Genomic DNA, 16234 nt, shown 5'->3' with positions numbered 1-16234 from the left:
ATACTTTTCTGGATTAATTTAGCATTGTATTTTTTTTTCTAAATTGACAATTAAAAAGTTCTGAAATAAATTACATCTTTTATTTTTATACTGTACACAAATAATTCTGATACAGATTGTACAGTATACCGTCCTCCTATGTAACGTAGGATGTAAGTAAATAAAACAACACAGATAGAGGTGCGAAAAAGACATGCATAAAAACTTGCTGAAACTTAGAACAGTGAATAGAAACTGCACCATATCTGTTTTGAACATATGCTTATTAAATCGACAAAGATTAGCATACTAGATCTAGTTAGGTAGTAGTCGGTGTTAAAAGCTCATGTTAAATAAAATTACGCGTACACGTTACACCGTAATGCCTTCTTCTGATTGGTTCATATTCAAATCAGTTTCATGACATGGCTACAGGTCAGTGATTGGTTTGCGATTTAAGCAGAAGTTTAACTGAAGAATTTATGCCTTTCCAACTTCAATTCGACGATATTTGAGGTAAAAATGGACTTCTGAACTAAAACTGAATGAGTTGGTAATGTTTTTTGAAAATTTTACGCAAATCGATGAAAATTTAAACTTTCTGGTTTTCAACACATTTTTGACTTTTCCCCGATAAGACGTTCCAAAAAATTTAGTCCATATAAAAAGTATCTCTAAATTCTTTGTGCGTCTTATAAATAAGACTATTAAGATGGGTATCGTTCGAAAATGGAAAGAGACAAACATGATTTGATTTATATGGTAGTGGATCTGTGTATAATCAGATTCATATGCATATTCTGCTTTATTATGTTTGTCACGCTGTATAGTTTGGTGAAATGGCATTGAACTGAGGATGTCAATTGTGCAAGATATTAAAAGGTAAACAAATGAAATGTATTATTTTAGCTCCATTTAATACAACATTAACACAGCAAGAACACTTAAGCATGCTTGTTAATATTTGTTAATGTTTTCACCATATCATATTTTACTTTTAAAAACATCCTGAATTAAATTCATACTCTTAAAGAGATTATGATTAAATCATAATGGTACATATATATTGAAGAATCTATAGATTATTGCAAGTTAAATATCCATGTGGAAGAATATTAACTTAACGTTGTAAGGAGACATGAAAGCAACACTTTATAATATAAAAATGCTGTCAAACATGAACTTAGCATTTTGTATTCTGTTCTTATAATCATATTTATAATGTTTCCCAATTTTATGGTTTATTACGCTAATTTTCCCAATCCTAATGCCACAGGATGTAAAAAAAAATCAAAAAAAATCACTGAACACATTTTGGCTTAAAGAATGCACCCACAAAATGGCGTAAATAAAATCTGGTGTAATTTTCTTATGTAAAGGGATAAAACTATGAAACTAAGGACAAAAATACAATAACATCAGCACTGTACAAAAATATTAGTTATAATATGATGCAATGCATCCTTTTGTAGTTTATGTCACCCGAAATATGCACGTCTTGATGGAAAACCAAAATGGCTGAAAGCGATTATGTGACAACTGGGGTAAATTAAAACTTGCAAAATGTCATTTAAAGGTAAATCACAATCAAATATGGGCAATCATAAAACTTAATCTGCACTTGAGCATGATACCACATATGATGTGATCCATAGTTTATAATCGAAGTTGTAGTCGCTTTAATTATTAAGAGTTTAGATGGAAAATCCAATTCGCTTTGGCATGCATCTGCAAAAGAGGGTAAATACAATCTAGCGTAATTACATGATTTTAAAGAATATCAATATGAAATAATGGGTAGCCATTAAACTGAATCAGCACTTTAAAAAATGTCAAATTCTACAATATGCAGAGCATACTTTTATTCGTTTTAGTTGTCACAAGTTTACTGACATTGAAGCCAAACGTGTCGCTTCAAAAAATAGCGTAAAAATGCAGTAATGTTTGTTACGATTCTTACCGTAACCTCCTATTATGTTGCTTGGTTACTGAACTGGTCTGGTGATAACACTACACAGCAGTTGACAAATAATATAGACAAATTCAACATGGTACTCGCTCTAAATTCGCTCTTACGTTTGTTGATTTTACCCGCTTTTTCTTCAGGCCTTGCGAAATCCCGTGACGCGCGAGATATGGTAAAGTCGGGATATATCAGAAGAAGGAGCTGCCAATGGCTTATCTACTTCTCTGAAAAACGTTAAATGTTTTCATCGTTCTACCCTTCCTTTATAAAAAGTTGAAGAATTTATTTTGAGATGTAAATCTAGCTACCCAGTTTAATCTTGAAGATATGCTCGATCCATGTCATGTTGCTAAGACAACATGCATACGTAGGAACTTCGATTAAGAATAAATGTTAATATTGATCAGATCTCCTGGAAACATATGATACAGGTTTTAACATTCTTATTTTATCGAATATTAAACTTACTGTGCAGTACTTAGACATGTGTCAGCATTGCCCAGTTAAGAAATTAATCAACAAAACCACATGTTTTCTACCGTTTAAAGGTTGACCTTATATAAATTCATGATCATGTTGAAAATAACGTTGTAAATGATTGTGTTTAATGTAAAAACATAATTACTTTATATTTCATGTTTTTGGTAACAAAAATCCACATTTTATTCACACAACACTGTATTGAGTTATTCTCATGTAACTAGTTTAATAGAACTATTCATGAGGTCACAAATAGTAATACTAGAAAAAAAGGGTAAATTACTTTGCGACTTATTTTTGTAAACTAAAATACAGAGTATAGTATAAAAGTATACTGAAATACGGGATGCGATCTTAATAACATTGCTCTGTATACGAAAACAAACGTGTTTAAGACATTAGTGATCAGAGTCTTCTTAAGTAGATTCTCGTATTAAAGACAGTGATGGACAATTATTCAGAGGTTATTGGCAATCTGGTTAATTATCACCCCAACACGTCAATAATGGCCGGTGGGCCGAAAACCTGGAGGATATATTTGACTCATAATGGCAATGATAATGAAACACCAGGTTGCCAATAACCTCTGAATAATAGACCATTACTGTCCTAAGTACGAGAGGCTACTTAAGACTATTGACAACATATTTAATTAATGATGTTAAAAATCAAACTTTATAAGACAAACAACGATGCCGTTAAATTGACACTTTTTATTGACAGATGTTGTGTTCCGTTCACAGGAATGCTACATGGACCAGGTTGTGACGGAAACGTTCAATACTTTGTACCGAGGAGGTTGCCGAGGAAGAGATGTAAGTACGTTGCTTGAACTTCTGCCACGCAATTATGTGCTGGGTTGTTTAATTATTTTCTTAATATAAAACATTATTTACAGAAATTAGATAAATTTCTGCAAACATTAACATACCTTTTTGCAGAGTGTATATTTCGATGCCTGGTGAGAATCGATGTTTATGTATTACCATACATGTGTGAAACTCGTTAATTTTCTCTCTCTTTATATCCACGATCTTAATTGTGTTGCCGTGACAAACAATAATTTAGATATTATTAATAAGCAAGGACTTATTCTTGCAGTAATGCGATTTGTAAACATATATTTTGTTTGTAAAATTAAGGCATGAGGGACTACAGGGCCGTCTGCTTCAAGCCGTGAAGTCCTTATACAGTGATGTGAAATGTTGTGTGAGAGTAAATTGGTTCGATTCAGAGTGGTTCGACGTCAAATGCGGCTTGAAGCAGGGCAGTCCTTTGTTCCCTGTGCTATTCAATATCTACATAAATGATTTGATATCCTTTTTGAGTAACTTATGAGTAGGTATTGACATAGATGATCAACAAGTATGTATTCTCATTTTTGCTGATGATATAGTTCTGCTCGCAAAAAAATGATGATGACCTCCAACTGTTAATAGATTCTTTTTCTACCTTGTGATCACGAAATTAAATGCAAGTTAACTGTTATAAATCAAAGATTGTTCATTTTAGACCAAAAAGTGTTTAAAAAACTGAACATGTGTTACAATTGCTGGAATGAACTTATAAATTCTACATTGTTAAAAATACGTTGGTGTTATCTTAAATGAGTACTTAGACTACCATGAAATAGCAAAAAAGTGTTACTAAGTCTGCATCTAGAGCACTGGGTTTAGTAATTTCTAAATGTAAAGCTTTTGGAGGCTTCGGGTTTTGAACCTTTACAAAACTGTTTTAGAGTATGATATGTCCCATTATTAATTATAGTGCGTCAATATGGGGGGATAAATCCTACTCATGCAATAACGTTGTTCAGAATAGAGCTATGCGGTACTATCTTGGTGTTGGTAAATACACGCCAATGCGGCTGTTTTGGGTGAAATGGGCTGGACACCACATATAGTTAAACAATTAGGATCTGTTTGTAGAAAGCATTTTAGAAATGTGAATATGGATGAATCTAGAATTAAAAAGAAAATGTATAATTGGACAAAACAATATCTGTTCGAAATGGGTACACAAGATTAAAGGTGTGTTTAAATTATCTTTATATGTCTTATATTGTAGATATACCATTAGATAATAGTCAACATGTTATAATTGATATAGAGTGATATGAGTTATTAGCAAAGTAAACTGTTAAATGGAGAAATTTTGTTAATAGAGAATCTGGACAAAAGGGCATAGGACGTAATAAATTAAGGACTTATAAACTATTTAAAGTATATTTTGGTACTGAAACATATTTTAGCGGTAAAATACCATTCAATTAACTAAGTTTAGGTGTGGTGTTGCGCCGCTTAGGTTAAAGACCGGTCAGTATGAAAATATAGAGCTATGTAATAGAACTTGTTTCCATTGTACAGATAAGATCGAGGATGAAATACATGTACTCTTTCACTGTCCGTTGTATGTTGATGCAAGGAATCTGCTATTCTATTCTTCATGGAAGGAAAATATACATCTACTCAAAATAGGTTTAAAACTTTAATGAAACATTCTTTGGGGTATTTTTCCTTTTTGACGATGCTGCGAAGCATCGTCTAAGTTATCATATCATGAAAATATTCTTCACAATGGCAACCTATGTAAAAGACCGAGCCAGTCCGATTAATATAGCTCGATTTTTCTCATTGGCATATCTCTCTGATTATCATTGATAAAGGTATAGGAAGCTGAGCTATAAATAGGACAGCATATTTTGGGAAAAGATTAAATAATAGCTTGAAAACGTAAATTTTAAATCAGTTATATTCAATCCATTATATGTTTATAGATCAATGAAACAACTATGCATATTCTGTATTGTATTTGACATTTGTCGTGATTCAGTAAGTAAATTGCAAATTTAAACGTGTATACAGTGGAACCCCTCAAAACCGGACATCCCCGGGACCAAGAGGAAATTCCGGTTTAGAGAGGATTCCGGTTTAGAGGGGACTTTGTCTATTTTAATTTCAGAAGCTCAATTACATTGCTGATATGGTAAAAACACTTTTCAGCAAAATTTAATAGTTTATTTACATATAACATTTATTGATACTGCATCACATAAGAACAACACATGTCACTTAATCTATTGATTTGAAAGCAATATCATTCACAACATAAAACAAACAGTGCAACCTAAAAAACAAACAATTTTACACATGTATGCATTTTTTAGGGGAATTTAGTTCCTTTTTTACATTGAAAAACATCTTCCAACGACACAGCCACCCATAAGACGCTTTAAAGTCATTAATTCCTAGTTCCTTAGCAAAGCTCCGTGCCTTTTCCTGTATGATCGGACCAGAGATCGGCAATGACTGAGCCCTTACAATACAGAACCAGTCCCATACAAGTTCGATGATGTTTCTAAATTTTATTTCATTGTTAAAACGACTTTTGTTTGGTGAAGAGTTTTCCCAATGAGATATGTACGCAGACTATTTTCGCACGATAACCCCGATCGTCGACTTTCCTACCTTATATTTCTCTGACAGAATCTTGAGTGTAGGTTTAGGGAACATCTCTGATTCTTTTATCAATTTGATTTTGTCTTCTAGAGACAATTCCACGCACCTTTGCTTAGAAGGAGGTTCGGACATTTTTAGTTTTAGTTATCTTCATTACCAATTTGACTAAATGAATATCTAAATGCAACTGCTTCAAGAACTCTGCAAATCACCATTTCATATGACACTTAATTAGAATTTGTAATAAACTACACAAAATAGAATAGCATTAAGATTATTACAATTTAACACGGCTTCCTACATCAACAACAAAACACACTAAAGAACTCTATGTTATTTATCAGTAATTATAATCAGTATTATCACCTCTATTGATCGTTATATACATCACAGGGCAAGTATCTTTAAAATTGGTTTGCGATTTTTACAGTTTACAAATTTTCGACCACCTTTATTAATTTCACGCGTCTTAAATCCGCTATTCACAACTTTTCAACACTAGGTCTGAAGTGCGATAAACAAGCTCTGAGCGGTTTAGAGGGTACAATTTTACTTATGGAATGACCCAATTTGGATCCAAAGAATGACCGGTATTCGGAATTGAGGGGATTCCGGTCTCGAGGAGTTATTTTACGAATGATATTATAGGGGGAAAATGAGACCGGACAATTTGTCCGGTTTAGAGAGGATTCCGGTATAAAGAGGATCCGGTTTAGAGGGTTTCCACTTTAATTAACTTTCAACGCGATCATGAGTGTAAAGAAAATGAATTATTTCGAACCTGTCATTTGTAAACGTTGTAGCGACTATGGTATATAAACAGCATAATAGCCGTATCATATTATTTGTGATACTCGCTCTTCTGCGTGCTTTCTCATTTTGCATATTTTATAACCTTTTCAAACATAAATTACAGAGCCATATCAGTGCACATACTATGTTTGACAATTCATTCGTTTGTTGGATATTGTTTGCTGTTTTAAACACATATTAGGTCATATCGCGGAGAATTAGTTAAACATACCATGACGTGTTTATGGGCGAACTCACGTATTCATGTGCTCTTACGACTATGTGCTCATACCCACTTTATATCGGGAATCATCATGAAATTATTGCCGTACTTAACGAACAAACATGCCTAAGCTTATTGAATTAGAGAAAAAGAACAAAAATCAAAAGAAAAAAAGTATATGTTCATGCACATGGGAGTGTGAAATCACGTCCATACACATAGCATCATTAACTTAGGAAAGGAAACAACGAAATATAAAGTTTGGTATGATATACGTGTGACATTAAAGAGCATGGTATAATTAAAGAGCATGTCAGGTTTTGAATTTATATGCTGAAAGGTAATGTTATAACCCGCAAACGTTTTACTGTAACAGACATTTTTTAAGACAAGTGGTACAGAAAATACACGTCGAATACCTTTTTAAAGATATTTCTTGTTATATTTGATCGAGAATGTAACCCGCCTCCCAGTTTCGCTGAAAGGATCAAGTTCCCCACGGGTACTACTTACCCGTACCCCCAATTTTTTTTCGTACCCTACATTTTTCGTACCCAATTTTTTTCGTACCCAATTTTTTTTCGTACCCAAATTTTTGCTTGTAACCAAATTTTTTTTGTACCCAATTTTTTTCCTACCCATTTTTTTCCGTAACCAAATCTGTTTACGTTCTTAATTGTTTTTGGCATAATTTTTGTACCCAAAATTTTCGTACCCATTTTTTTGCTACCCAAAATTTTCGTACCCACATACACAATTGTGGTGACGTAGATAAACTTAAATAGATGCTTTTATATCAATCCTGTTCAAAAGCATTGTCACACCAGTACTGTCAGTACTTTCATTATTATTATATGCACAGTTGTAACATGCTAGTTATTGCAAAATAACTCACTTAAATGGTGTGCACCCAGACTGAGGAAACCAAATCCTGTATAAAGTCACACAGAATTTATGGGAAACTGGGTAGGCTTGCTTATTCCTTGGAATAAGTATGTGCTGGATGTCTGTTCTGCTAAATATGTCTCTCTGAACTCAGTCTGGCGTCAACGTTCGGGTTTAAAATGTATATTGTTTTCAAATGTAAGCAATTACACTATAGTCTAAGTCAACAGGGTCTGTTAGTTTGTATCTAAGCTTAGGTAACCATTGCTTATCAGTTCATTTTCGACCTGGTCAGAGCTGATAATCGATTTCTTAAACCATTTTATATTATGCGCGTTAGTGCCACTTTTGTTTACAGTGTCAGTATTTTACTTCATTATATCTTATGGCAGTTTTTAATTATGTATTAGCAATGGTAACCCAACTTTTAATTTAAATATGTATATAAAGAACAAGTATATGAAAACTAGGAAATATTTTACTCCTCATAGTCTCTTATAATTCTTACATAGAATGGCCATTTTCATGTTTTTATGAATGTTTTCATGCTCTGTAATAAGTATGTACATGAAATGGATGAGACTTAAATAAAACATTGAATTGAATATATTTGTTCAGTCATATGTTTACATGCATAATATGTAGTATAATACTTATTATTTTAAAGAACAATTATTTAGCAAACAAGTTTGTTTAACACGGCTAATTTCAATATTAATGCTTATAAATTTGAAATATGCAGAATTAATTACATGTAATGCATGTTGTAGATGCTTTATTTTCAAATGATCAGTCAAACAAAGTAAAATTGTTGTGTTATATTCTTTGCTGTTGTGGTACTTTAAGCAATGCAAAGGGGGTACAGCTGGTGCAATAGGAAAGCGGGATGTGCTCGTCAGCTGCTCACAGTAAGTCCTCTTCCACCCACTAAATCCCATACGCTTTACGGTAATTGTATTCGCCATACACCTGAAAGAAATCCGCACTTCTAATGTAACAGTTACATTTCTAATTATGTATCGGTTATTACTTTTTGTTTCTCGTAAATAACGTAATTCCTAGATATTAAATTATAATTGATCAACATTTTGATCAAGAAAATCAGAAGCATCACTACAAGAGCAACAAGATGTGTTTGTGAAAGACTATGTCCCCCATATTTTTGACCTTTGACCTTCAAGGATGACCTCATCTTGACCTTGATCAAAATGTGCAGCTCCATGAGATACAAACGTATGCCAAATATGAGGTTGCTATCTTCAATATTGCAAATGTTATGGAAAAGGTTAAAGTTTGACGATTTTGACCCATATTTTTATGCCCCCGGATCGAAAGATCGGGGTATATTGTTTTTGTCCTGTCTGTCTGTCCAAAACTTTTGCCTCGGTTAAAGTTTAATAACTTTTGCAATATTGGACATAACAACTTGATATTTACCATGCACGTGTATCTCAAAGAGCTGCTCATTTTGAGTGGTGAAACGTAAAGGTCAAGGTCATCCTTCAAGGTAAAAGGTCAAATATCATTGTATTTTTTAACCTTCGTTAAAGTTTTATCATAACTTTTTTAATATTGAACACAGAATCTTCATATGTGGCATGCATGTGTATCTCTTGGAGCTGCACATTATGAGTAGTAAAAGGTCAAGGTCATCATTCAAGGTCAAAGATCAAAAAATAAATAAAATCTATCAATCTGTTATTTACTTCTCGTGGAGCTGCACATTTTGAGTGGTGAAAGGCTAAGGTAAACCTTCAAGGTCAAAGGTCAAAATATAAAAAACATAAATTTTCATAACTTTTTTAAATATTTAACACATGTCTATCTGGTGAAGCTGCACATTTTGAGTGGTGAAAGGTCAAGGTCATCCTTCAAGGTTAAAGGTAAAAAATGCGGCGCATTAGGGGGCATTGTGTTTCTGGCAAACACAACTCTTGTTTACCTATGACCGTGAAGAATAACATTGACCTTGACCTTTCACCGCTCAAAATGTGTAGCTCCATGGGATACACATGCATGCCAAATATTAAGTTGCTATCTTCAATATTGCAAAAGTAATTGAAAATGTTTAAGTTTGACGCAAACCAACAAGGCAACAAACAAATCAACAGACATGGCAAAACAATATTTCCCCCAGTATATACTGGGGAACATAAAAAAAAAATCTATTTGATTTCAGTGTAAACGAGTAAATACCAAGGGACCTTTTAATTAATATGAATTTGTATATAGCTTCTCAGAACTTGTATGATATATTTCACGTCGATGCTTGGTGGCAGGTTGACGCATATACCACATCGAGAACCAATGCTATCTAATAAATATCTGTTGAATGTTCATCCATTTTAGAATACGAGTCTTTTCAAGTTCCAAGAAGGTATACAAGGTTACAGGTCATGTCTTTACACCCATTTAAAACTTATCACGCACATACAATCCCCTCGATCGAGTCTTCTTTAAGGTATACCAAGCGTTCGAAACCAGCTACATTTCGCTGGTGTCGACAAAATATTCGAATCAACAACGCATCGTTTCATTTCTTTATATTAAACGAAATCAAGTAAAACTATTAATGCAAAATTGTGTTGATAACGTTTATATATGAATCTCCAAATTATATATGTATTTATATTTGTAAATATATTTATACATGCACAAAAGAATGTGTGTGTTGAGTTTTTGCATTATGCTCTTGATACAAAATGTCAACTTAAACCTCAATTGGTATTAATATGTATTATTCCTTTAACCGTGTGCGTCTGAAATTACTTTCATAATTTAGGAACCAATTGTATATCCTACATAAAAAATTATATCAAAGTCCTATTTCAAAATTATTTCATGTAAAAATAAAACAAATACAGTGTACTTTATAGCAATAGCCCAAAAGTTCAAAGCTAGATGTGGTTTGATACCATATATTTTACGAGATAAAAAAGTTTGTTTTAATTTTTTGTGTGACAATATATTCCATGTGAATTTCTCGCGACGATATCCAAACATTTATGAGCGAACGTTGATTGGATTAAGGCAGCATCAGAAGCACGATGTAGTTCTCATGAGCTGCTCGAAGCCTATCTCGAGTTCACTCGTAAATGTTTGGATATCGTAATATTGTACGAAATATATGTTGACTTTCAGTGTTTATGAGGCTTTAATGTTAATATACACACTTTTCCATGTTATCAGATGCTGTTCAAACCAAGACGACTGTAACAAACATTTGTGTGGACTTAGACAGGGTAATTACTTTTATATATTCATATATATGATAATCAAATTGGTATTTGTTGCCAACACATGTTTCTCATACATGTACAGAATACTTGATTTAGATGCCATCATTTTGAGATTTACTCACTTGTGTGAATTTTCTGCGTTGCATCATTTATCATATAATATCACCAGTAAGATAATTCTATAATAAAGTATAAATTACACATATTTTGCATAGTATTTATCTCAGTTCTATACTAGAAACATTTCAGAGCATTTAACAAATATGCAGAAAGAAATAACTATGTATTTCAGTATTTCCACCCCTTAAAATTTAATTTCACCAATACAAATTTCAAGCGCGGAGTCGTTTGCCTCCTGCTTTTAAATATCTTTATTAATCCCTTAAAACCAATCCCTGCGAAAGTAGCCAAGGTGCGTTCAAATATGAAAGTATATACTCAAATAACAATGTATCATTGATGGATTTCAATAGCACTTTAAATGAGTAAAATTGCTGTATTTACCCTTAACAAAGATGTTCAACATTCTGAGTTCTGATCACACGGTTAAAAGCATTATCATATTGTATTGATTTGCTACGATATATTCGCATATGATTACACCATGAAAATGGATTACCGACGTATTTGCGCTGGACATGTGAAATGTGTTGCCTTTAAGCTTTTTCTGGAATAAAAAGAAGTCACAAGGGGCAGGTTTAGCTTTATTCAGGGGTTTAGGAAGCACTCCAACCTTTTCATTCATTAACAAAAACTTAACTAAAAAACATACGCTCCATTTGCGATGACGTATTGTCATGCAGAAATATGACATTGACATATACACATGTATGCACCTTGTCCTCTTTTTTTGCAATATGTCTTGAGTTTGTGAAGAACTTTAGTCTTGCAAATCTTTGTGTTTACGAATTTTCCTTTAGGTCTAGCAAACTGAAGAACGAAACATTAATATGTAACTAATATTGCATAATTACATTATTTACTCTTACGGACCGTTGCCTTTTGACTAACCTCGTTTTCAATTGTAAATTTAACCCATATCACGTCACCAATGACGTTTTTTTTTAAACAGTTCATAGTTCTAATGTTTGAACAAGGTTTTTTGCGCATATGTGCCCTTTTGTGCTTATCTTTCAATATTTTGACAATCCAATAAGCAAGGATCTTTAGCATGTTCAAAATATGTTTAAGAATTGTACGAAATACTCCAAATAAGATGTGAAACATACTTACTATTTGCCTGAATGTGTATTTTGCAGAAGACACGCATAATTCATTGCATAAAACACACATAATTCTTTGCATAAAACACGCATAATTCTTTGCATTAAACACGCATAATTCTTTGAATAAACACACATAATTCTTTGCATAAAACACAAATAATTATTTGCATAAAACACGCATAATTCTTTGCACAAAACACGCATAATTCTTTGCATAAGCACGCATAAATATTTCACTCCACCAAACTTTTGTACAGACGTTCTTGTTTTGTCGAAGCCATATGTAGTTTTATCTTCTATTAAAACCAGCTCGCAAATACATTCTGAATACAGCGAATAGCTTTCGAAAAAATACATGTTATTATGTCCATTAACTAAACACATTTCACCAAAAACGTCTGTAAACTCTATCCAACGAATACAACGACTCCTCATATGGGACAGTAATGCCGCGGCGTATTGTGACTCTCTAACAACCATTATTGTATAATTGTATATAATTACACTTACAATGTTAAGCTTTTCATAAATGCATGCCAACTGAACGGATATTAACGGGATACAGTATAAAACTTAAATCTAAATATACCCACGGCTGTCGGTTCCTCCTGATTATCGCGATGCCGTCTGAAACAAACGTCCACATCAATTCAGACTTGAACGCTTCTCGTAATACCTAGTTGCATCCCTCGAAAACACAATAGTGTCATGGTTCATATGATTAACCATAACAATTATATGACGAAAAAACTTATAACAAAAGATATTTAATTACAAGTCACAGCTGAATAATATTTGTTCAATAGATGTACAAATATCATATGTTTTCTCCGCAGGTACCATACCATACGCTGGTATGCAAAGTTAATTATTAATGTAATTATATACACGTGCTTTTAGGAAACTTGACCGGATCTCAATGCTACTTCTGCGACTCGTCCAAGTCTAACCAGTCATCAGTCTCCAACCCTAAGGACTGTATCACTCTTACTACGTGTGACACTGACCAGGTTACTTTATTGGATGGAACCCCTTTTTGAGTTTTCAGCGCGACTGCTTATCATCATTAGAAACCACGATGGATGTTTACGATAGAAAATTAGAATTGTGATCCAAATAAAAGAATAAAACTCAAATCTATTTACATTAAACGGATGTGAACCGGACATCAATGCTTTAGAGAATACATTAAACCGTAACAAATTTACTAATGTGACATTAAAAAAAACACAAGCGACGCATTCAGCCGAGCTACGTTTATGATTTAACATAACACAATACATTAAATACTGTATTTCTCCATTGTCATGTTCAAACTTCCAAACATGTTAGTAACGTTTGCATTAATTTTTGCTTGACCATGACTAGAGTGTTCTTGCATATTCGTATATCAGATATTTCAAACAGTTATGTTTTGTTAAGTGTAACTCTGTGTGACGGACCCTATAATTACTATTGCATGCATGTTTGTATTGTCAGGTTTGCTATGCCCACAATGAGTACCATCCAGGATCGGCTATGACGTTCAAATACGGGTGTCAGAACAAATACGTGAGTCGTGATACAGTTAATGGTCATGCATACAAATAGCGCAATCGCATCTGAGAATGTAATGCTATAAGAATAACATAAACGTGCAGTGCCGAATCAATCAGACAAGCCGCTGAACCTGTTTCTTTTACCTACCTTTGTCATTATACATGTTTGTCCAGTTTAATGAATGCATAATAGAGGAACATTCGTATACAATGACAATCGCGTTTGCTGATATACACAAATTGAATAATTTAAACGCTTAGTCAGTGTACTCTGCTAATGCTAATACGTGAATACTCGTATATAAGTAAAAGGTAATTCGTTCAAAAAGAAGACGAGTAATGGCGTAATGATGAGGTCGTTGTTATCTTATCCAGAGAATTCTATGAAAGAGCGTGTATACATAACGTAATAAAAGTTATGCTGACATTGGGTGTAATCAAGCTATTTCGTTTCATCGAAAGTAATATTCATTCTATAATATTAAAAATACTATTGTAGCCACAGACCCAGTACTAGAAAAGGTACATGTATTGACGCACTCATTTTTATATGAGCCTCGTCCAATGAAACGTGGTTTAGAACATGTGCGTAAAGTGTCGTCCCAGATAAGCCTGTTCAGTCCACACAGGCTAATCAGGGACGATACTGTCCGCCTTGACCAATTTTTTTATAAGAAGAGACATTTTTAGACGAACAATACCATACAAGCGGAAAGTGTCGCCCCTGATTAACCTGTGCTGACTGCAGGTGCTTATCTGGGACGACACTTTACGCAAATGCATTAAATCCCCTTTTCTCAGAGCGAGGCTCATATCAGCAAGGTACAAGTCCAAAACCCACAGCCGGGCACAACTCCTATAGCAAAACAAAAAGTGCAAGACATCGAAAAATAAAACAGATGACTAAAACAGAACATCAAACGCAAAATAACGTTTAACTGTAAATATGGACTCATTAGCAAAGCTTCAAGATTATTTCAAACTCTGTTTCAGGTATGTAGATTATTGATGAAGAGGTTCTTCGAAGATATGCGTCGTTGCGTGGGTTCGACAGAATGCCTACATGAAAGTGTGCTCTGCGATGTCTGCTGCGGAGACGGAGGCTGTAACTACGGCGATTGCAAGATAATCAAGGGTATGGTACATTAATAAAATAAGTCTCGTTCTGGTAAACTGGGATTATTGCATGTGCGTAATGTAACGTCCTATATTGACCTTTGTACTTATCGTATATAATAATAAGGGTCGCTTTGGTATAGTATAGTAAACCTGTAAATAAACTCTGACTTACACACAGTATAAATGGCGCAGGTCAGCACATAAGGTAGTCGTGAAGACTCAGCGATGACTGGTAAATACACTCTACCATACACACAGTATACATGGCGCAGGTCAGCACATAATGTAGTCTCGGAGAATCAGGGATGACCTGTAAAAAAACTATGACATACACACAGTATATATGCCACATGTCAGCACATAATGTAGTCGTGAAGACTCAGCAATGACATGTAAATAAACTTAGACATACACGCATTTTATAGGGTGTCAGGCTGCAAATATATACAATTCCTTGTGTGCGATTTTACATTATATATTGTGAGGAGAGTATATCTCTGAGCCATTTAAAAGTTCTCGTTCACACAGTTAAGTAATGTTGTTTTATGTTTACTCATCAAACTATGATATTTAGAACACGCAAAAGTAATAAAAATGCAATCAAGAAAAAGTTGAATACTAGAAAAACAATGTCTGTACTGGGATTCGGACCCGGCATTATTAAAAGCAAAATTTAAACCATATTCTGGATCCGTAAGAACATACCAAGATGTATTTAAAACAAGTTTAGTGATACACATTTTATCTACACGATTTATTATTTAACAATTTTGATTGATGATTGTGTATTGACGATTCGATATTTAAGTCATATTGAAAGCTGAACATGTCCAACTAACACAGTGTCTGCTCTTTTCAGCGCGCCTTTTCCAACTGTGGACTGCAGGCAAGTTGAACAATGATACCCTTCAAGTCATTCCATAGGCGCTGGGAGTGGACCAGTCAGATGTAGTTGTGTCAACTGTGTATTTTGACCGTAAATAAAGCTGTATAATGTCGTATGTGTGTGCTAATCGAAAAGAAAATTGCTACTAGGTAAATAATTTGTTTTATTCCATTCTTATGCCCGCAATAATAAATCAAAGTACTGACAGTACTGGTGTGACGATGCTTTTAAAGAGGATGGATTTATACAAGCATCAATTAAAGTTGATCTACATCATCACAACTGTGTATGTGGGTAGGAAAAAAAAAATTGATACATAAATTTTGGGAACGAAAAAAATTATGCCAAAAAAAAATTGGTTACGAAAAAAATTGGTTACGAAAAAAACTTGGGAACGAACATTTTTTTTGCAACAAAATAAAAATTGGGTACGAAATAAATAT

At 33.6% G+C, this 16234-nt stretch overlaps 1 protein-coding gene across 1 annotated transcript in view; it reads left to right on the top strand.

Annotated features, from left to right (window-relative positions):
* The window catches only part of LOC127837590 (uncharacterized), a 208137-nt gene extending 192234 nt beyond the window's left edge, over positions 1-15903 (top strand). The window contains exons 5-11 of the mRNA XM_052364848.1: positions 3169-3240; positions 8630-8691; positions 10973-11025; positions 13149-13258; positions 13728-13799; positions 14780-14921; positions 15765-15903. Coding sequence (XP_052220808.1) covers positions 3169-3240; positions 8630-8691; positions 10973-11025; positions 13149-13258; positions 13728-13799; positions 14780-14921; positions 15765-15829 — 576 coding nt within the window. The 3' untranslated portion in view covers positions 15830-15903. The remainder of the gene's footprint in view (positions 1-3168; positions 3241-8629; positions 8692-10972; positions 11026-13148; positions 13259-13727; positions 13800-14779; positions 14922-15764) is intronic.
* The last annotated feature ends 331 nt before the right edge of the window (positions 15904-16234 follow it).

The sequence above is a fragment of the Dreissena polymorpha genome, chromosome 7 (assembly GCF_020536995.1).
Source record: "Dreissena polymorpha isolate Duluth1 chromosome 7, UMN_Dpol_1.0, whole genome shotgun sequence".
In the NCBI taxonomy this organism is placed as follows: domain Eukaryota; kingdom Metazoa; phylum Mollusca; class Bivalvia; order Myida; family Dreissenidae; genus Dreissena; species Dreissena polymorpha.
The sequence above is the reverse complement of the archived record's forward strand: the minus strand, read 5'-3'. Positions and strand labels throughout refer to the sequence as shown.